The sequence below is a fragment of the Brassica rapa genome, chromosome A02, assembly GCF_000309985.2.
Source record: "Brassica rapa cultivar Chiifu-401-42 chromosome A02, CAAS_Brap_v3.01, whole genome shotgun sequence".
Classification (NCBI taxonomy): Eukaryota; Viridiplantae; Streptophyta; class Magnoliopsida; order Brassicales; family Brassicaceae; genus Brassica; species Brassica rapa.
Window position 1 is genome coordinate 26,792,940 of NC_024796.2, and position 22,794 is coordinate 26,815,733.

Here is a 22,794-nt window from a genome sequence, read left to right on the forward strand (position 1 = left end):
GCCTTGGCTCACAAGGTGGAAGCCGTAACAGAGGACTAGAGCCTCTGAGCCGTAGAGAACAAGCTGGGAGAGACCAAAGAGAAAACCTGAGGTTTGAAAGCTTCTTTTCTGAGGGACACGTAGCTCGTGACAGAACAGAGAGAGGATTTTGCTTTGTGCATTGAAAGCTGCTACGGTTCTAATGTTGCTGACTCCTTCACCAGCAATCATTGAAGTCTTTGCATGAGCCTTGGCTGTGTCTCCAGCAAAACAACCCTTCAGAGATAGTTGCTGCGACGACATACATATTTATTAATCAGGACAATTTTAGATGGTAATAAAACATGAGCAAAACCATTCAGTTAATCACATATCTCTATGTCCTTGTGTGTGAAACTGAAAATCTATTGATAGATTTTCAACTAAGGCAAGTTTTGAAGCTTGCAGCTAGTAAACGAAAAAAAACTTTCACCACCTGATGTACCAAATAAAGTAACACAAGCGAACATTGATCATTGGTTGATTTCGTCATCATTTGTCATGCAACATCGAAATGTTATATCTAGAGACGCATAATGTAGAGAAATATTGCACCATCTAAATTTGTTTATTTTATAACAAAAAAGCACAAGTGGTTTTCAAATTATTATTTTTAACTGTTTTAAGAAAACTGCTTTTCAAATTATACATTTACACTTTTGCTTCAGAGACACATTATACATACTTAAAATCACAAAAGTATCTGTTTGTTACAGAAGAGGAAGCTGTCATTCCAGAAAAGGAAAGAAATGATGGTATTAGCCAAATTAAAGGTATAATGATGATAGAGTGTACAAGAGAGAAGGCCTTTAGAAAATCCATTCTTTAAATTTCTTACCATTGTCTATGGATAATGTTTTTATTGTCACGACCCTTTACACTAAACTTCATAATCTTTTCTTCGTTGACTTTGAGCTAGGATTCCATACACCAGATTCATCATACGAAAAAGAGGCTCACCTTCAAAGATACGTCTAGGGTTGTTCTCGCCAAGAGTAGAACCTCTCTTGCAGCATCTCGGATTTGGTTTGAGTATATGGAACCCTCAAAACAAAAGTATATATATTGAACCCTCCATAGCTTCTGTTACAAGTTACAACGAAGACCATACTCTCAAACAGGCTTTATAGTTCAGCGTCAACTCGCTCTTTTCATAAGGACGATCGCGTCTTATTAAACCCAATTCAAAATACCCCAATGGGCTTTAGGGGCTTAAGATTCAAAGGTTGTGGTTGGGGATTAGGCTTTTAAGCAAGGTTTTAAAAACCGGACCGGACCGGCCGGTCGAACCGGTTCGACCGCGACTCGTTTAGTAAGCCGAGTCCGGTTCGATTCAAAACCCGGATTTCATAAAACTCGGGCAACTCGGCTCAAAACCGGTGGAACCGGTGACCCGGGTTGACGTTAGAACCCGGTTTGTTATTTTTGACACATTTTAAATTGTAATTAGGGTTTTATATCAGGCTAATCCTGGATAATAACTTAAGTTAATAATAGTAATACTTAACAGCCGTCATTTTTTAATAATTCTCGAGAAAAAAAAGAAACCTAAACGTCTTCTCGTCGTCTCTCACTGTCGTACACCATTCTCCATCTGAATTTTTCTTTGCCACAAGATTTGGAACTGCACTTGTAAGAAAAAGTAAGTAACGTGATTCTCTTTTGTTGTTCGAAATTTGATATAACATATAAATATATTATTTTTTTGTTATTTTTACTAGTTAATGGAGGGGAATCATTCAGAACCAGATTTAGGCGTACCTTCTTCTCAACGTTCAGTTCGTCGTAAAGATGACATAGCTTGGAGATATATAACAGAACGGACTGAGCAGAATGGGAAGAAAACTTTGATTTGTGACTTCTGTCAGAAAGAGAGCGGAGGTGGAGGCATTAACAGAATGAAACAACATTTAGCTGGGATAAGAGGAAACATAGATTCATGTACCAAAGTTTCTGCAGAAGTTCAGTTTCAGATGAAGCAATCATTGAAAGAAAATGAAGACAAAAATAAGGAAAAGAGAGGCATACCACTTGATGATATAAACATTGTTGCTGATATGAATGCTGATGGACAAGGCATTCATTCTCAGCCATCTGTTACTCAAACCAAAAAGAGAAACAGAGGTGGAGATTTACATGGGTTTTTTAAAACAGGCCTGAGTGATCCTACTCAACCAAGTATAAAGGCATCTATACAAAGCAAGGAGAAGGTGCATGATGCTGATATGGCTGTTGCTTTATGGTTTTATGATGCTTGCATTCCCATGAACGCTGTGAACTCTCCATTCTTTCCAGTTATGTTAAGCAAAGCTGCTAGTTTAGGACATGGATATACTGGTCCTTCGTATCATGCTTTGAGGGTTGGGTTATTAAGAGATGCAAAAAAACATGTATCTTTGATCGTTGAATCATTTAGAAGCACGTGGGCTAGCACCGGCTGTACCTTGATGGGAGATGGATGGAAAGACACTAGAAAAAGACCACTGATCAATTTTTTAGTGTACTGTCCAAAAGGAGTTACGTTCATCAAGTCGGTTGATGCATCTGATGTATACACAAATGCAGAGAATTTGTGTAATTTATTTGCTGAGATGGTGGAAATGGTTGGCTCTGAAAATGTGGTTCATTTAGTGACTGATAATGCGCCTAACTACAAGGCTTCAGGTAGACTACTTGCGGAGAGATATCCAAATATTTCTTGGTCTCCATGTGCAGCTCATTGCATGAATTTAATATTGGAGGATGTGGGAAACATGCCTAATGTTAAAGAGTTAGTTTCTGCTGTATCAAAGGTAACTATCTTTGTCTACAATCATAAGTCAACTTTAAATTTTTTGAGGAAGAGGCAAGGTTGGAGGGAAATCATTCGTCCAGGAGAAACCCGATTTGCTACCACTTTTATAGCCCTTCAGAGTGCATATGCACATAAAGATGACTTACAAGCTTTGGTAGTAGATCAAGAGTTCAGACAGTTTCTGAAAACAGAGAAAGCAAGATGTGTCAAGGCTGTTGTTTTGGATGAAAACATGTGGGCGCATTGTTTGTTGATCGTAAGGATTATGGCTCCAATGATACGCTTGTTGCGTGTTTGTGATACTGATGAGAAGCCATCATTACCATATGTCTATGAAGGAATGTATCGAGCACGTTTAGGCATCAAGAAGATATTTGGAAAAAAGAAGGAATTGTATAAGCCTTATACAAGGATCATAAAGAACAGGTGGGATAGAATGTTGCGCCATGATCTTCATGCTGCAGCATACTTCTTCAATCCAGCTTTCATGTATGATCAAAAGAACTTTTCAAAAAAGCCTGAGATATTGAAAGGGATGTTAAATTTGATGGAAAAACAAAAAGGGTCTGACAGAACAAAGATCTTTGAGGGGATGACAATGTATAGAGAACGTGAGAAAAGCTTCTCACATTCATCAGCTTTAAGTTGTTCGAAAACCACTCGTCCTGGTATGTCATTGCATATACTTTTCTCTTTGTTATTTATTTAGTACTTTGGAATATTACTTCTCAAGCAGAATTTTCAATTGCAGATGAGTGGTGGAAGTTCTTTGGATATGATGTTCCTGTTTTGCAGAAGCTAGCAATTCGAATTCTTAGCCAAACTGCATCTTCATCGGGCTGTGAACGTAATTGGTCTGTGTTTGAAAGAATTCACACAAAAAGGAGGAATAGATTGGAACATCAAAGACTCAATGATCTTGTCTACGTTCATTACAATTTGCGCCTGCAAGATAGGTGAGTTTAAGTTCAAATACACAGCTATGAAATTATAGAATATAACTATTAAATGTTCATATGCTCAGGTTCTCAAAAAGAAAGAGGTCATATGATCCAATTGATAATGAGTCCATTGATAAAACTGAGTTCTGGGTAGTAGAAGAAAGTGGAGAAGCTGAACTAGATTATGATGAACTTGAGAATGCACTTACTGAAGAAAACCCAAAAGATGGAGAAGATGCAACTTCTGAAACCTTGAACTTGAACGGTAGATACATCTTCTTTTATACGACATGTTTTTTTTGGCTATGATGTCTATTATTTAACTCATGCATTTTTCATATTTTTTTCTTGTTTTAGAAGGTACCGAAGATGAAGTGCCATTCTCTCAAGATGATACAACTGAATAAATTTGAGATATTCTATCATTCTCCAACAGATTTTTTTTTGTCATGTTTTCATTTAGTTCATTACATTAAATATTCAGTTACTATTTATCTATTTTATGATGCTATTTTAGATAATATTCATCAGACATTTTTACATTTTTATATATGATTAATTATATAATATATATTTATATATTAAATATATAAATATATTTAATAAATAAAAACCCGGTTCGACCGGTTGAACCGGTTCGACCAATCAACCAGTGAATACGCCGAGTCGGTGTCCGGTCCGGTTTTTAAAACATTGCTTTTAAGCTTTGAAGACTTTTAAAGGTAATTAAAGTTTCTAAAGCCATCACATTTTTGCTTTTCTAAAATTTCTCAACGTCCCCTAAACTCAGAGTCTAGTTTCTTTTATTCCCTTTGTTTTGTTCAAGTTACTCTACTTCTTTTGAAAGCTAGAATCTGAGGCTGTAGAACATATCTATCTTATTAAAACTCAAGTACAAAATTGGAGTGTTTGGAGACTTGAATAGGACTTTTAAAAATTTGTAGTGTTTGGAAACATGGATTGCAGTCTTTTAAAAAAAAATCTATCTTATTAAAACTCAAGTACAAAATTAGAGTGTTTGGAGACTTGAATAGGACTTTTAAAAATTTGGAGTGTTTGGAAACATGGATTGCAGTCTTTTAAAAAAAAATATTTTTGTTTGAAAACAAAGATAGTAGTATTAAGAAAAAAAGTAATGGGCTTATGTTTTTTTAAAAAATTGAAAGTTATCTAGGCCACTTTTAAAATATACCAAAATAGGTCAATCTAATTCCCTAAATTTTTTTTTCTAAACTAACCATAATACAAAAATTAAACTTTATATACATATTTCAAATCAAAATAATAATTCAAATTTGATTTATATCAAAAATTGATTCAAAAATATACATATATTCAAAAATGGATTTTTACTAAACTATTTTTCAATAACCATTATAAAAAAATATTGTCAATATATATAAGAAAAATATAATACAAAGCCCAATTTGAAATACCAACTCAAATTATGGTTTTCATATTTCATATTAAGTTTTAAAAATATAATATATGTAATTATTTATATGATGGTATGTATAAAATACTATTAATTATATGATTACTTATATGATGGTACATATAAAATACGATTAATTATATGATGATAAAATACGATATATAATAATGACTAGGGATGGGCTTTTGGATACCCATACGGGTTTAGTTCTGATCGGTTTGTATTTTGGGTTTTCGGGGTCAAAGATTTCAGCCTTATTAGAATGTTTCTAAATTTTGGTTTGAGTTCGATTTGGATCTTTGCGGGTTTGGTTTGGGTTTGGATAACTAATTTAAATTATTTTTAAAGTCTTAAATCATTATATATTTTAAATTTCTAAAAATGTATAAATAAAATAATATATTACGTATAAATTTGAATAACATATGTCATAATACTTAAACTTAACATATCAATTGGCTTGATTTAAAATTTTGGATACGAAATCAATAATTATTTTAAGTATTTTTGGTGATTTGAGTATACTTTAACTATTTCAGATATTTACTTTTGACTATCTATATATATTTTTCAAGTATTTAAACCAATTTTAAAGTATCATTTTTGATGTTTTATATACGTTAAATCTAAAAATAATTAATATATATAAGTATATAAATCTATTTTTAGATAAATTCGGATACCTAAATACTTCGGTTCGGATCAGATTCGGTTTTCTAAATAACAAAATTTTGAATAATTAGAATATTTAATCAATTTATGTTTGGGTTTGGTACTATATCTTTGGATCGGTATCGGTTATGTTCCTCGGATTCATTTTTTCAAATCCTAATAATTACATGAAAAACAAATATCAACATATTTTTCAAAATATACACCCGCGCGCCTGCGCGGGTCAAAATCTAGTTTTTACTTAAGTCAAAATCCACAAAAGTAACAGTCATTTATATTTCTTCTAAACCACTAATTTTAAAGTCCGGTGAAAGTTCTAAAACAATCCAACCAAAATATGTTAGTGGGCTTTAGAGACATAGGCCCAAAATAAATTTTGGTCTTATTTTTACTCTCACCTCACTGAATAAATAATGTCTGCGAAATGACGAGCTCTCCAGTATCATGTCAGTAAACAAAGGGAGAACCCGTTTCTGAGGAAATCCTCTGGTGCCCAACATGTTCCCAGCAGCTGTCAGGCTACATGAGAAGTAGATTACATAATAATAATAATAAAGTTTTGTCCTCTCTCTAAGTTGAAACAAAAGTTTTGTTCGGAAACGCAAACGCTCTCTCTTGCGTTTGAAACCGCTTATTCTTTTGTCATTCACGAGGCCTGCCCATAATGATTCAAAAACAAAAGAGTACGGAGTTTATTCGCCACATCAGAGACGAAAGGTCGAAAAATACAAAACACCAAATCTACCCCTCGTCACATCACTCCCATCGTAAACGAAACGGAGGGTAATCACGTCATTTTAACGTCACTGCTACACCCACGTCACCTGCTATAAATCTCTCCATTTTCCCTCTCCGTTTCCCTCTTCCTTTTTTCCATAATCAGAAAAAAAAAATCACTTCGCCGGAAATGCTCTCTTCCGCTTCTCTCCGATCAAAATCAGTTAAACAAACTTAGAACCTTCGTACTCCATTTCTCGATTCCGGTGAGCGTTCTCCGTTTAGAGAGGAAGCTAGGGCTCAGAGATGGAACTGGTGCGATTCATCTCACTCTCCGAGCTCTATTCGTCGTATTATCGCTTTCGATTTCTTGATTTTTGTCGTTTTGCAGGCACTCGATTTCACTCAGATCTTCGATTCATGGCCTCAACCTCCTCCTCACAATCTTCAACAACCTCCGGAGCCTTCTGTAACCGCCTTGATGGACTCCCTACGGCGAGACAGCAAACCGGAGTTCGTCTCCCGCGCGAAACGCGTCTTCCTAGGTCAAGACTCGGAGCGCGAGCGAGGCGAGGCGCTCAAGCTTCTCGCCGCCTGCTGCGGCTGCGATTCCGTCGGCTGCGCTTCGGCCATCTTCAACGGAGACATCGGATCGGTTCCGTACATCAACGACGCGGCGGAGGATACGGGACTCTCGCCGCTGCACGCGGCGGCCGAGGCTAACGCGCCGAGGTGCGTGGAGATGCTTATTAAGCGACGCGCTCGTACGGATATGAGGTGCAAAGACGGACGCGCTTTGCTTCCTCTGGAGCTTTCTCTCTGCAGCGGAAGGTATTGTCTTTAGTGCTGTTCGTTTGTTTGGTTGACGCAGCTACCTGCGGTTGCAGAATCAATTTTTTTAATAAACTATGTTTCATTGACTTGCGTCTGCGTCTAAACGTTGCGTCCTCGCGTCGATCACCGAAAAAATCTGCTTCTGCGATTAAAACTGTGTCGGCGTCGTTCTACGAAACGAACAACAACTAACGCTGACGCCGACGCCGAAAACTGCGGCAACCAAAACGAATATGACTTTTATCCATTTTTAATCAATTAGGGGAATAAAGCTCTTTAATCACCTCTTGAATGTGTGTTAACTCTCTACCTTGTTCAGGAAAGTTATTTACTTTGTACCTACTAATGACACTGCATGTGGTCTCTTACCTTCTTTGTTTGGTAAAGTCTTTATATATATCAATGTAATTATTAACATTTTTTTCCTTGTTTTGTAGCATGGATGTGACCTGGGATCCAAGTGCTGACTCTCTTGGAGACTTGATCCTTCTCCTTGGTGACAAGGTTAAACACTAGTTCCCTACTTGGATTTGATTATGGAATGTACAGCTTGTCATGTAAAAAGTTTGATCTTTTTTATGCGAAGGATCTGACGGTGGTGAGACTACTTGCTGAAAAGACTAAGGAAGTAGACGTTGTGGCACATTCATACGCCACGGCTGGTGAAATAGTTCCTTTGACTGCGTTGCTGATTGTAGCGGTTGATAAGATCAGAGAGGCTAGTGTGGCGTTACAGGATGTTGATGATTCTGTGTGGACAAAGCCGAAGACAACGATCTATGAGTTTGTTATTCTAGAAGCGTTGCGTAGTAATAGCAAGAAAAGAATGCTTTTGTTGCGGGAGATTGGGCTCCTTCAGCTCTTTGGTGCTGCAGTTTTTAGTGAATCTGTGGATAAGCAAACCTCACCGCTTTTCTCCATTGTACAGGTGAGACTTGGTGACTTCGTAAGGCATTGTTATGAGGGTTGTAATGTAATATTCCATTATCGATTCTGTAGGCAGGAGATGAAGCTGTTCTTGAATTGCTTATAAACACGGACATTGATGTTAACGAAACAGATGCAGAAGGGAACACCGCTCTTCACTGCTGCCTGAAGGGATCATCTGTGCCACATAAGCAACAAACTAGGTATGAGTACTCTCCTTACTAGCCTAATCACATACAATAACGTCGCGTGGTGATTCTTCCCAACTTGAGAATAGTACATTTGTGTAATCCAGAATCATGAACCTACTTCTTGTACACGGTGCTCGTATTACCCATAAGAACAAGTTGGGTTTATCTGCAGTCCACTTAGCTGCTGCAAATGGCAATTTATCTGCACTTGAGGTATACATTCCTAATCTTGTTTGTGCTTCTCATCCCAAGCTGAAACAAGATAATGACATTTTGAGCCTACAGATTCTTCTAGCGGCCTACCCTGAGCTGGTTCACTCCAAGACAGTAATCAAAGAGACACCACTATTCTTCGCAGTGAAGAATAACCATCTTGATTGCGTTGAGCTGCTTCTTCAGTGTGGAGCAAGTTCAGAAATTCATAATCTACGGTGAGGCATTGCACAAACAATTTGTTTTACCTATGGGTCTTTTCTATGATCACCTTAATCTGATTGGTTACATGTTTCATACATCTTGTGCAGAAAACAGAGACCAATAGAGCTGACTCAGTCACAAGATATACGCTTCCTCCTTAACCCAACAAACATCACTTGCTGTAAGTATTTGTACTTCTATATGGACAACAAGCATTGTGTTTTTCTTCTCACATAAACAACAATGAAATGCAGCTAGCAAAGAAGCAGAACCTGCTAAAGGAGATGATGAAGAAACCAGTTTCACCGGCACTGCCGTGCCCACATGGCTCAAAAAGTTCGTAAAATGGCTTCCTCGGCATCTCCGAGATGTATCAGAGAGGTACAGAGAGATTAATGGATATCCCCTCTCATCACTCAAAGCCGATTTCAGAGCTGATTTTGGCATGGAACTCAACCACTCCTCCCTTGGCTTCTCCAAGCTCATCGACTTCATCAAATATTTTCCAAAACTCTGTCAAGTTAAATGCGTCCTCGTTGGTGATTCTGGACTTGCAACCCACTGGGTGATGTTACCCTCCAAGTGTTCTCAGCTCAAAGGAAGACCTCCAGAGCCACTCATCATCAAAAACAACGACTCTTTCTTTCCCAACAAACCGAAGGACTCATCAGCTCCAGCTCTCAAATCCACACAACAAGCACATGACTCTCAAACCTTGAAGGCCATTTTCAGCAATGTCTCTCTCTCTCCAAACAAACCGAAAGTCTCATCAACACAAGGACATGACTCTACAACCTTGGAGCCAAAAGTAGAGCCTCAACCTCTCGTGACTGCATCTTACAACAACTATCATCAACTAAAACATCCGGTTCTAGAGACAGCTTCAGTAAACAAACACACACAACAAGCCCATGTATCTGAAACCTTGAAGCCAGAACCTCCTTTGGATGCTTCTTACAGCTATCATCATCATCAGCTAAAACATCCGGTTCTAGAGGCACTTGCAAGGATCAGAAACAGCACATCCATATTCTTTCTCCGTGAGTTCGACTTTTATCAAGTAAAGCAATCTCACTCTCTGCTCTTCTTTATATAATGAATTGAGTTATGTCATTGTTTTTTTCACATGGGATGATACTTGCAGAGCTATGAGACGTGTTTAAGGAAAGGAATGTGTTTCTGGTGCAACAAGAGCATGCTCCTATGGGCAAACTTCCCATGTCGACACAAACTCTGGTGCAGCTCTTGTAAACACAAGATCGCAGAGTCTGCAGGCGACCACCACAGGTGTGTGATCTGTGACGCTAAAGTGGAATGTTTCATCTTGTCTCCACCGTTTGGATTCGATCATCATAGGCATTCAAGTCGTCTCCCTAATGATGCTGAAATAGCGACTTGGTTCCTCGAATATCTGATATAAGAAAGTAATGTTTTTTTTTTCTTCCCACTTTCTCTGATTAACTCAAACCCTTCTTTAAAAACGTCTAACTAACGTTTTTGTTCATTTCCTCCTTGTTGCAGTTCCATGAAGAAGGGGAGCATTCATTTGGATCATGGGATATAAGAGAAGGAAAGAAACTCCTCTTGTGTGGTAAAGTGGATTTGACTCGTGAAACAAAAACTAAGTAGAAAACAGATGAAAGCTCTTCTTCTTAATAACATAGAAAGTACATATAGTATTGAACGTTTCTGGTGCTTGTAGCTCTCTGTCTCTCGATATTAAAAGTACTAGCATTAACAAAGTAAAATCTGAAATCAAAATCAAAATCCATAAAAAAAAATTCAAAATCTGTTGAATCATACTCATGTCTATTCATCTCCCCTACAAAGCCATTCATTCCCAACACTCTTGTATGTACTGAAAACTGTTCACAGAGAATATTTCTAACTCTTTGGAGCAGTCTTCTCCTTGGACTTCTGAAGCTTCAAAACTTCTTCACAATCTTCTGCTCTTCCACCAAGAAGGCCCTAACGATCCTGAAGCAGACATAGGTGCTAAGCATTAGTTGCAAAGCTCTTTAGCATATATTAATAACTAATCTTTAAAAGATTTGAATACCTCTGCCTACAGGCCACTCTAGATAGAGCACCACCATACGCATGTTTTACTGTCCTCTGGTTCCTTGACAACCTCGACCTTATGTACTCAGTGGGTCTCAGATGTGGAATCTGCAAAAAAAAAGAGCATGAAGAGGTAAGCTCATGCTAGTAATGGAACAAGGAAGCTCACTGATGCTAGATTTTAAGATTCATCTGCTAATCATACTTGATTATTCAATCAGAAATAGGGATCGGATCTAGGTAACGTCCTGCATGTTGGACAGAGTTCATGCTAGGTCACATATGTCTTGCAGACTCTTTTCGAAGATAATAAATCATAGATTTTGGAAGCAAAGCCTAGCATGACGTTAGCTTTGTTTGGAAACAAAGCAAACCAGTGAACTCTTTCTTTATACTATCAAAAAGACTGTATATCAGATGGCTGATTCATGAATAGTAAATACTTGAGAAATTAACTTCAAAAGTTAGCTAATGGGTCCCATTTAAGGAAGTGAGGCCCGTTATTCCATCATGAGGCCCAAATATTCAATAGCCTTAATAATACAAGTATTTAACAATCTTACAACCAAACAAAACAGCCCGGTCAACTCTTTGATAAAAAAAAAGAAAAGAAAAGAACAACAGGCCGGTCAACTCCGGTTCTTAATTCGGTCTGATTAAGAAACATGATACATTGATACCGATCGCATGCACTGTCACTTGCTGATAATAAATATAGACTGAATTGTGCATTTGTTCTTACGCATTAACTGCATGTGCCCTTGCAGTGCTTTTATTTCTCTTCATTGACAAAATAGTATTTTAGTTTTTTTTTTCCATACGCAAAAATAATAAGTGCCTAATATTTATTTCAATGCTTGTGTGTTTCTCCCTTTTTGTTTATTTCTTTAACAACTTGTTAAAATAGGTATATATATATATATACGCTGGAAAATGTGCTTGGCCCGTCCCTACATCACAAGCACCATATACATCACCACATGCATTCCATGTTATGAAGTCGTCATTTAATAATAGCAAATCATATATATGTATTTTTATTTTACAAGAATATAAGCCACTTATATTCCACCTCCATGCTTATTATGATTCATCCCTACACTTTAATGCGTTATGTGATATATTTTTATCGTAAAATACCAATCTATATAATATACGTCGTATATATATTTGTGGCTGTCAAAATTTTGTATTAATATAGAAGAAAGTAGAGGACTAGCAGCTTATACTAAAATGTTATGCTTTCGAATGATATGATTAATTCACCGAATGATGAAACTGTAGAAAATGAAAAAAATTATAAAATGGAATTTTCTGAGTAAATTGAACGTTTCCCATTCCAAAAACATACTGTATGTACAAACTCGCTCTTTTGTAAGAATATACTTTTACAAACTTTTTTAATTAGATGTAAACGAAAAAGAAGAAAGAAAACTTTCATTTTTCGAAATTACGTCTTAATTTGAGTTTTTGTTAACTTTAGTTACGTCTTTAAGTTTTTTTTTTGTTTCAATACGTCTTTGAGTTGATAACGCAACTCTGCAGTTCCAGTCCAAATTATTGATAAACAGCCTGTTAACACGATTATATAAGCTAGCAACAATTGGTATTTTCACACTTGTACAAACTATAGAAAACCTTACCTGCATAAATAAATAGATATAGCACAACATTGACAAAAGAGAAGAAATTAAAGGAGTCCCGTGTCTCTTCTTCTTCCTTTCCTTCCGGCCTCGTGAAAACAAAATTGTTATCATCTTTTATATATACACGTACATTACATATATACACTCAAGTACACATAAATAGAATATGGTTGTGTGATTTGTGTTTATTGAATTCAATAATCCTCATTATCTTATGCCAAATTCTCATGCAGATATCTCTTAATCTCTTTTCACCACCTACGATAATTAACGAATGCATAAGTAACCTACAATTAATTTCATCAATAAATGTGTTTACCAAAAGTCCAGATGTGGTCCATCAATTAATTACTATATCCGAGAAAACATACCAAATTAACAATAACATCATGAATGACGTAGATCATCATGTAATTTGACAAAAGGCCAAAGTCCCACTGGTTCAATCCGAAACAGCAATTTTTTCTTCTTTTTCTTCTTCTGTTTTCATGGCAACCCGAAGCAAATCATGGCGCTAGAGAAAATCTCGTTCGTCAAAAGATCCTTTCATCAATTTCTATTATTAACGAGCTACGTCTTACACATAAATGCATAGTCCCTATTCAATTCTTAAAATTATCGTAGCAATAGATCAAAAGCTAGAGAGTGAGATTTCATATCATATATATTTACCATGTTGTCATGCATTTCCCCATTGTTCTTAATTTTTATGACAGAAAATAGTTAAATAACAATTTTATGATATTAGGGTTTTTGAAAGGAGCAAGCCCACATTGAATGCCACGCGGTTTTGTGTGGAGAGTAGAGACTTTTCCTTTTGCCACACAGCTGACTTTGGAGGCTTTACCTCCACTTTTGTAGTTAATGCTTTACATATTTTATTTAGTTAATTTATTAAATACTCAATTTTGAGAGAACCAATGGCCCAAGACCAAGAGGGGTCAGCAATTTTATCTTTCTATTTTTATATATATAGAAGAAGGCGGACGTAGACTTTTGTCACCAAGCTTAACCATTAGATCCTTCCAAAACTAAGAGTGCCATTAGTGAGCTTAAAGAGTACTGTGAGACTCATCAACAACTAAAGCTGTCTCAATTTTCTTTTATTTTCTTGGCAAAAAGTTGTTAGTGGAAAACTTAAGTGAGGCAAAAAGAGAAAAGGGAGTGTCTAATTAAGTCAATTGATTGATTGTTTAAGAGAGAGATCAGGATAATGGTTAGACCCCCTTGTTGTGACAAAGGAGGAGTGAAGAAAGGGCCATGGACTCCTGAAGAAGATATAATTTTAGTTACTTACATCCAAGAACATGGTCCTGGTAATTGGAGAGCTGTTCCCACCAATACTGGTATGTCTAATCTTCTTATCTCTCCCTCTCTTTATCTATGCATATATCATCTCTCGAGATAGAATATACATAGAGATATTATTAGGGTTATGTAGGTAAGATATAGACAAGGGATCAAAATGGTTATGTATTGAATTTGGTTGATATATGTATTCTTCAAATGGGTTTAATTGTGGAATAAGAGTAATCAGAACTATATTTTGAAATTAACTAGCTAGAATTTTCTTTAACTTTTTACTCGGTTTTTAATACTTACTATACCTTTATCGTCATTTGTTCTTGTAAAATTCAGGGTTGCTTAGATGCAGCAAGAGTTGTAGGCTTAGATGGACAAACTATTTAAGGCCAGGAATCAAAAGAGGCAACTTCACAGAACATGAAGAAAAGATGATTGTCCATCTCCAAGCTCTCTTAGGCAATAGGTAATTAAATTAAACTAATCACATTCAATCAAAAGATGATTTCTCTATTTTTGTCTCTCACAACCTTTTTAAATTAGAAAAATTAATAATAGAGGGCATTTAATATTTGGTGTATAGATGGGCTGCAATTGCGTCTTATCTTCCACAAAGGACAGACAATGACATTAAGAACTATTGGAACACTCACTTGAAGAAGAAACTCAACAAAGCCAATCAAGTTTCTCATCAAGAACATGATCAATCAAGAGACCGTTCCTCACTCTCTTCTTCTCCATCGTCTTCGTCAGCTAATTCCAACTCAAACATCGCAAGAGGCCAATGGGAAAGAAGACTTCAAACCGATATTCACTTGGCGAAAAAGGCTCTCTCTGAGGCTTTGTCTCCTGCCGTAGCACCGATCAATACAGCAACAACATCTTCTTCTACTGAATCAAGACGTTCTACTTCCTCAGCTAGTGGGTTTCTTAGGACGCAAGAAACATCTACCACTTATGCCTCAAACACCGAGAACATAGCGAAATTGCTCAAAGGGTGGGTGAAGAAATCGCCAACTCAGAACTCCGCGGATCAAATGGTTTCTCCGGATTCTGAGACAAAAGAAGTGATCAAGAGTAATGTCGAGAAGGACTGTGCATGGGCATTTCAGTCATTTTCAGGGTTCGATCACTTAAAAGATCGTGACTCAGCTGGTGTTTCACCTGATCAGGAGACCAAACCAGACATAACTGGATACAGTAACCAAAGTCAATGGTCTTTGTTCGAGAAGTGGCTGTTTGAGGATTCTGGTGGACAGGTTGGTGATATTTTATTGGATGAAAACCCTAATTTCTTCTGAAAATTTTGGTTAATCAGATGGTTTTCGAATTAATTAAGTCGCTAAAATTATGGTTAGCTGAATCGTTTATAATTTTATTTATTTTTATTCGTTATAATGATGGGTTCTTCTACAACTGGCCTTGTGAAATCTCAAGGGGCCTGAAATACGTCCACCCAATGATTTTAGTATTGGTGTAATAGTTTTCTAATACTCAATTTGTTATTTTGAACTATTGTTTTTATGTTATTTGCATGTTTTGTTTGTATTCTAAACAAATTTAAGAACAATAACTCTCAAATATAATGTTTAAGAGATTAATACCGTTATTCAACCATTTAATAAGTAAGTTCCATCAAGTACTTATTTATTTTAATTTATTCCCTTTTATTAAATGATATACTCTTTTTGTCAACGAAAGATATACTCCTTCCCTTCATAACAAATCCATGTTTTAGAAGAAAAAAATTGTTTGAAAAAATACATTTTTTTATATTTTCAATACATTAATTAATAAAAAATTTTATTTTTCAAAAAATATAATTATATTTAATAAAATCTCATTGGTTAAAAGTTAATGGAAATAGTTAATTAAGAAAAAAAATATATTAGAAAATACAATTTTAAATGTATTCTTAATAAGTATGAAAAAACTATAACATAAATCTTTTAGGAAGTATTATCTAACTAGAAGAAATGCTACAAGTATATTAGTGTCAAATGGCACCGCTCATTGAAAGAAAGAACATCGATTTAAAGACATCATTATAATTGGTGAACTAGATTTTGATCCGCGCTTAAAAGCGTGGGTTTGTTTTCAAAATTAAATATATATTTAAATGAATTTCTACAAAATATATATAGTGTATAGGTTTGTGTACATTTATCCCAAACCGCGAACTAAACTGTAGCAAACTGAAGAAGAAAAACGAAACCTACATTAAACTGACTTTCATAAATAATCGAGCAAATCATATATCTCTAGAACCAAAAAACTGAAATCAATCGTGAAACATTGAAATGGTACGGAAAAAACATTTTATTTTTGAAAATGATTTAACTCATTTTAGTAGGAATACATATTTAGTTTATTGACGAATTAAGATATAAGCATTGTTTTCATATTTGATTCGGACCTGCAATTAGACCAGTAAACTGGTGGCCGTATATAATATGGACTGGATTATATTCTTCATGCAATATTCTACATGATTATACCAACTGATATGTTTCCACAAAATTCAGATTTAAGGAAAACCTATTAATTAAAAATCTGATAAAACCGAAAATCATGCCATTAACCCGTGAACCAACACAGGTTGACCCGATAAAAACTTAGAAAATTTTGATAATATTTTTTTAAAAGTTGATTATAATTCTCATATATTTTATAATAATACGCAAAACTTAAAAAACTATTTAATTTGTCATCTACACGTAAGATTTGTGTAGATGAGAATGGGGCTTACCAATTATGAATGACAAAATCTTCAATAATTTTAATGATAATGTGAATTCGCAAGCATATTCTCGTTTAAAAATATTGTAAATTATATGATTAACTCATAGAAGGAGTAAAAATAGGTGAATGATATGGTATATAATGTTATTGAATATTGAGTTACTTATTGTTAGAGATAAATAAGGGAATACCAAAAAAATGTTAATCTAATGAAAGGGTCCAACAACCTTTTATAACTAGATTTTTTCAGAATGTTTATCTTTTAATAGTATAGATTTGAAAGACCTACTGATAAAGAAAATAGTACTACTAGTAAAGAAGATTAAAATAGATCTTTATGGCATGAAATAAACAAGAAATAAACGGGGCCGCAAGGTTTGAAGAAACTAATTCTTAGAAAGATAAAGAAAAACGGAACGGATTGGCATTATAGGAAAGTGTTGAAGAAATTAAGTTAAACTTTCTTGTGAGTCGTCACTTACATAGTTACATCAATAACCTAACGCAATGGACATTCAGTCTGGTTACTATCCGAATCACCTACAAGAAATATTAAGACATGAATTTTAGAACTCAGTGAAACGTAGTAGGAGATAAAGGAAAACAATAGTGTAAGCTTAGAAGAACTCGTTGATGTTCACAAAGTATGCTTTTAAACAAACTAAATTCTATCTATCGGTCTTTATTTGTGCATATATGATTGGCTATTTTCAACATGAAATTGTACGAAGCAATTCTTTATGATAGAATACAGTACAAAAGATTTGAAAAACAAGAATATCGTGTATCAGTTGTAACAAATTCTAATCTAATCACACACTTATATACCATCGCAACTATATTATGAGCTCCTATTTAAACTTAATTAATTTAATCATCGAAACCCACAAATCACAGATTGTTGTAGCTTAATAGATCTTGAATAGTGTATATTTCTAGAATATTCCTCTTTTAAACGATTTTAATTTGTTTTGCTATCCTAATCTTTTACCTATTAAAACATAAGAAGCCAGCATGGAGGAGGTTGTTGCAGGAGGAGAAACAATATCTCCTCATGTTGTTCGTGATCTCCAGAGTGAGCTAGAAGTTGATAGTAAAGGAACGAGATCTTCTGGCAAGATTCCTAGCGATGAATACAACAAGGTTTTCGAGATCTTACTTCATCAAATTCTTGATGAATTGAAACAACTGAATGTTAAGTAGTCCTCCTGAAGTCCCTCCTATGAAGACTATGATTGGGAAACACCATACTTACATAACACCCGCACTATCACATGGACGGTTGCGGGTCTCCTGGCTACCGTAGCTCTCGCCGGAGGTATCAACCCGCCTGTTTCCCTTCTTTACAAATTGGTTTTAAAACTCACCTTCCAGTACTCCTTGTGGACGTCTGCTTTCTTTTCCTTCGTGGCCTTATTGGTACTCATGGTGATGACTCCATCTTCGAAGAGGATGCTAAGATGATTTGTCAAATCTGCATACATGTGCATGTCTTTCGCTTCCCTTCTTCTAGTGAAAGCTTTTGGAACAGCAACAGTGGCAATGCTATGGAACAATTATTGTACAATTGGAGCAGGTGTTATAGGATTACTCTTCTACCTTGCTCCCTGCTATTTCATCTCGAAGACCCTGAGGATTAAAGTTTTCCGATAGACCATTTTAGTTTGATGGATCAAGATCCCCAAGATGATCAACCTTCATACCTTCCAGTCACTCCATCTACAATCCCTCCATCTAGTCCAGCTGCAACTGATTTAAGTACTCCATCTACATCTGGCTCAATTGGACTCTCCAACGTCGTTTAGTAAAACTTACCTGTGAGTGCAGAAATATGATTTTTCTGTAACAGTCTTTGGTTCCAGCAGCAGCTCCTTCCCTTGCTCGATCTCCATGTTGGACAAATACTTGTTTTCCCAGGTAGAAAAAGAAAAACAAAGAAAGAAAGACATTTGTTTTGGTCTTCTAGCATCATCAGAATCAGATCTTTCTCAGCGACTTAAAGATAGGTTTTTTCTTTTAAAGTTAGTTGACATTTTTGTTTATTTCTTGTTATTATAGCAAGATTTGAAGAGTGATGATGATAGAACAGAACATCTCAAAGACCAATTTTGTTATTCTTCAGAAATAGCAAGAACAAGAAAAGCTGCATATTTTTGAATTGGTTCCAAGAAGAAGCAATACCAGTGACGAATTCTGGTATATATTGAAACCACACAATACGTTAGTGTCAAAGTAACGCCATGACAAGCCAAAGATGATGATAAACCAAAACAAACGATGTTTATTAATTAGTCTTAAAAGTTCAATGCTTGACCATTCAAAAGATTGTCGTTTTGCCAGTTTTTTTCCTAGTTCCTTGACATTTGCTGCCACCTTGTTCTTGAACCTTTAACCGCAACAGAGTGAACATTTCCTGTGCCACCAACATTGGTGAATTACAAGGTTAAAGTAAGAGTGTCCGTTGATTGTGAATCTTATATCTCCCCTCCCCTTTCACGGAACACTAGAACGAAGAAAAAATACAGGCAAACTTCCATAACAAGCAAGAGAAATAACATATGATATATATTAAAGGGTTTTTAGTAATTAACCCCTCGGCTAAAGATGAATCATAAAAAAAATCTCCAACTAAAAATCCTATGAAATAAACCTTCAATTTTAATTTTGTTAACATATGTTATAAAAAACCGTGACGGAAGGTAACATATGTTAACGTTTTATAAGTTGATGGTTTATAATGTTGAAAACTTAGTTGAGTGATTTTTTTACGATTTAAAAATAGTTGAGGAGTTTTATCACTAACCGTCAATAAATGTTTTAAAATGTTTATTATCGTTTATACATTTTTAGATTGATTTATAAGCCTTTAAAACTAATTTATAAATTTTAGTACATTAATATATTATAAAATTAATTTTTACATCCTAAATTAATAATTTTCAACACTATTTACAACTAAATATAACTTCAAAATATTAAATTATTTGATATTTGGCAATAATGATATAAGAAAATTTGTGTGTTTATATCTTCATTGTCAAATATCAAATAATTTAAAATTTATAAGTTACAAGATATGAGCCCGTTGCGTTGCAACGGGTTTTGTGTGATGTTTTAGTTTAATAAAAACTATAGAATAATAAATAATTTCTTATAGTTTTATGATTGTTTTTTTGAATATGTTGTTTGAGATTTATTTTACAATTAAAACCCATTTTTACACATAAGTTTAAGTTAATATTTGTATTTTATATTCATGGTACATAGATGAATTGTTATAAAATTTGTACTTACGATTAGATAAAATACTATATCTAAACGTTTAAACTGAACACAATCCGAAATAAGAAACTTAATGAAAAGTAAAAAGAAATGAAAGTAAAATACATCAATCGAGTCAATGACAACATTATACATGTTCTTATGTAATAATTTAATGTTTTATTAAATAATTCTTTAAAATTTTATTTTGTTAGGATTTTTTTTAAAAGGAAAAAATTATATTTTATAAATCTCACTTTTAGTTACAATTAAAAAAATAATATTAAATACACTTTTACAATTTTTTTTAAGATTTTAGAAAAAGAAAATTACTATCATATAACCTATTACAATTATCTTCTCTTTAGAATTTCAGAAAAAATAAATGTCTATCAAATAATTATTTTTAGTTACTAATAAAGAAAATTTACATTTCGTATCAATACTAGTTTTATACTTTTTTGTTAATTAAATAATTTTTTGTATCATGTTCATCATCAAATACTATTTCAAAAATATTATCAAATAATTTTTTACAATTCACTTTTGGTTAGGACTTAAAAATATGATAAAAATTTTTTTTGTTTATGATTTTTTATATAAATAAAGAAAAAAAAAGATCAAATATTCTTGTACAGTTTTTTAGGATTTTAGAAAAGAAAATTAATATTATATCATCTCTTACAATTATATATTTTCTAGGATTTAGAAAATTTCTATCAAATAATTATTTCCCGTAACTATTAACTATTTTTAAAAGTTGCCATTTTCAAAATTCAGTGTTTCCAATATCACTAATATTTTTTTACAAATTTTCTTGTTTACTAAATAATTTTTTACTGTTATATTAAGTGTTAAGTAATGTCGAGGATAATTCATTCATGAACTCCATCTTTCTATTTAGAGTAGGGCGTGGAAAATATTTCCTATTTTCATGATTTGTGTCCTCGGCTCATATTTTTCCTCTATCCCCCCCCCCCCCCCCCCCCCCCCCCCCCCAAAAAAAATAATAATGCATGATTATTTTAATTCTCATTGATTTCTGAACAAATAAGTTATATTTTTATTTTTTTATCAATAAAATAATATATTTGATATTTTATTCTTGATTTATTGTATTACTTTATGTTTCAGTAGTATCACGAATAATGTTAAATCATTGTGAAATCGTATTAATCATATGTAAAAATATTAAATATTTATGAAGCTTTATAAATCGGTTATAAAATAATGTATTAAAATTTATATATTACTTTTAAAGGCTTATATCAATCTAAAACAATGTATAAATGATAATAAAGATTTAAAAATATTTAATGACTTTTAGAGATAAAATCCTTCAACTATTTTTGAATCGTAAAAAAACACTCAACTAAGTTTTATACATTATAAACCCTTAACTTATAAAATGTTCACGTATTTCACCCTCCGTCACGGTTTTTTAGACGGAAAGTAACATATGTTAACGGAATTAAAATTGAGGCTTTATTTCACAAAATTTTTAACTGAGAGTGTTTTTTACTATTTATCTTTTGTTGAAAGGTTTTATTACTAAAAACCCTATATATTAAATTACATAAAGTTTAATACTTTCATAGAGAAACAGAGTAACACAGTATAATGATCAAGACCCATTACAAGAAGTTTGAAATTAAGTTTAGAAAGTGTACATAAAGATAGAAACTTTTGGACAGTTAAATAAGTGGTGTTACCTTCCGTAAGAAACAGGGACAACACCAGCTTTGTAATGAACAATACGCTGGAAAATAAGCTGAGAGATAAGGGCTTATATCCCAGTGGTCCCCCTTCTCACAAATAACTACCAGAGCTCGTATGTTTGATTTTTTATCGGCGCGGTGGTACTATGATTCTCCAAAAAAAATTCTAAGGGATTTTTCTGGATTTGGAGTACCGCTTACTGTGGGTTCTAGTCACTATAAAAAATTTACCCAAAACATTTTTTTTTTCACCTAAAAAATAAAAATAAGCTGAGAGAGGTCAAAACGGTGAAGTGGAGGGCTACACCAACCACCTGCGTTATTAGGCAGAGCGTTGTTGGGAGGACAAAAGTTGGTGGCTATAACAACAATAGCACCATGTAAACACCACGTCCCGTCGCTCTGACACCGGATCTCTCGAAACACGTGCCGCAGCTAAGCCCGTTATTGAACAAAGCAGTACTTAAAGCCGCCGTGTTGGTCCCGTATCCTTGGCTGTAGAGATTACCGTACGCACAAGCTGCACCTGGTGACAAAAGAGACATTTAGCTTAAAACATTGAGATGATTTTTTATAGAGAAGGTAAACTTTGTTGACACATACCCATTGTTCCTGAAGCATCACTTCGACCATAGAAAGTGGCATGAGCATTGACCCATCCAGCATCATATCCTTGAACAGAGGACGCCATTGCAGCAAACCCCAACAGGACTCCCCAAAAGACCCATTCTTCCCCTGCAGTTGGACAATTATGAAACAAAATTACTACTCGAGACATTACTAGCAAGTTGTACGAAAAACAGTTGGATGAGAGAGAGAGAAGGCATTTGATGGGAGTGCAGAAGAAGGTTTGACCCTTCATTTACCGCTTTAACCACCTAATTTTGAAAATAAAATTTTGACATTACAACTTTATATTTTATTTTTTACCAATACTTGAATTATACAAAGGTTCAATTTTCAACCTGAAGCAACAAGAAAAATGCAGGAGATGAGAAGTTATTTGAACCAAAAGGTGATCTTGCTTTGGAGTCGTGAGAGAGGGAGAGAGAGGGTTTTAAACAAATACTAGATTTTTCACATGCACATCCGTGCGGGTAGATTTTCATTTTATAAAT

At 34.4% G+C, this 22,794-nt stretch overlaps 3 protein-coding genes across 3 annotated transcripts; all 3 read left to right on the forward strand.

The window, feature by feature from the left end:
* The first annotated feature begins 1,311 nt into the window (after positions 1 to 1,311).
* On the forward strand, positions 1,312 to 4,772 carry LOC103854328. Its single transcript, XM_033284845.1, has 2 exons — positions 1,312 to 3,480; positions 3,564 to 4,772. Exons 1-2 carry the CDS (start codon positions 1,743 to 1,745, stop codon positions 3,770 to 3,772), a joined length of 1,947 nt encoding a protein of 648 aa, XP_033140736.1. The 5' UTR covers positions 1,312 to 1,742; the 3' UTR covers positions 3,773 to 4,772.
* A 1,215-nt stretch (positions 4,773 to 5,987) lies between these two features.
* Positions 5,988 to 10,694, forward strand: LOC103854179. The gene is made up of 11 exons (XM_009131104.3): positions 5,988 to 6,892; positions 6,969 to 7,408; positions 7,849 to 7,915; positions 7,998 to 8,339; positions 8,411 to 8,541; positions 8,634 to 8,742; positions 8,815 to 8,960; positions 9,054 to 9,127; positions 9,201 to 10,006; positions 10,091 to 10,370; positions 10,468 to 10,694. Exons 1-10 carry the CDS (start codon positions 6,884 to 6,886, stop codon positions 10,364 to 10,366), a joined length of 2,400 nt encoding a protein of 799 aa, XP_009129352.1. The 5' UTR covers positions 5,988 to 6,883; the 3' UTR covers positions 10,367 to 10,370; positions 10,468 to 10,694.
* Positions 10,695 to 11,860: 1,166 nt separating this feature from the next.
* On the forward strand, positions 11,861 to 15,556 carry LOC103854178 (transcription factor MYB30). Its single transcript, XM_009131103.3, has 3 exons — positions 11,861 to 13,999; positions 14,292 to 14,421; positions 14,539 to 15,556. The coding sequence occupies exons 1-3, from the start codon at positions 13,867 to 13,869 to the stop codon at positions 15,254 to 15,256; spliced, it is 981 nt and encodes a 326-aa protein (XP_009129351.1). The 5' UTR covers positions 11,861 to 13,866; the 3' UTR covers positions 15,257 to 15,556.
* Positions 15,557 to 22,794: the final 7,238 nt, after the last annotated feature.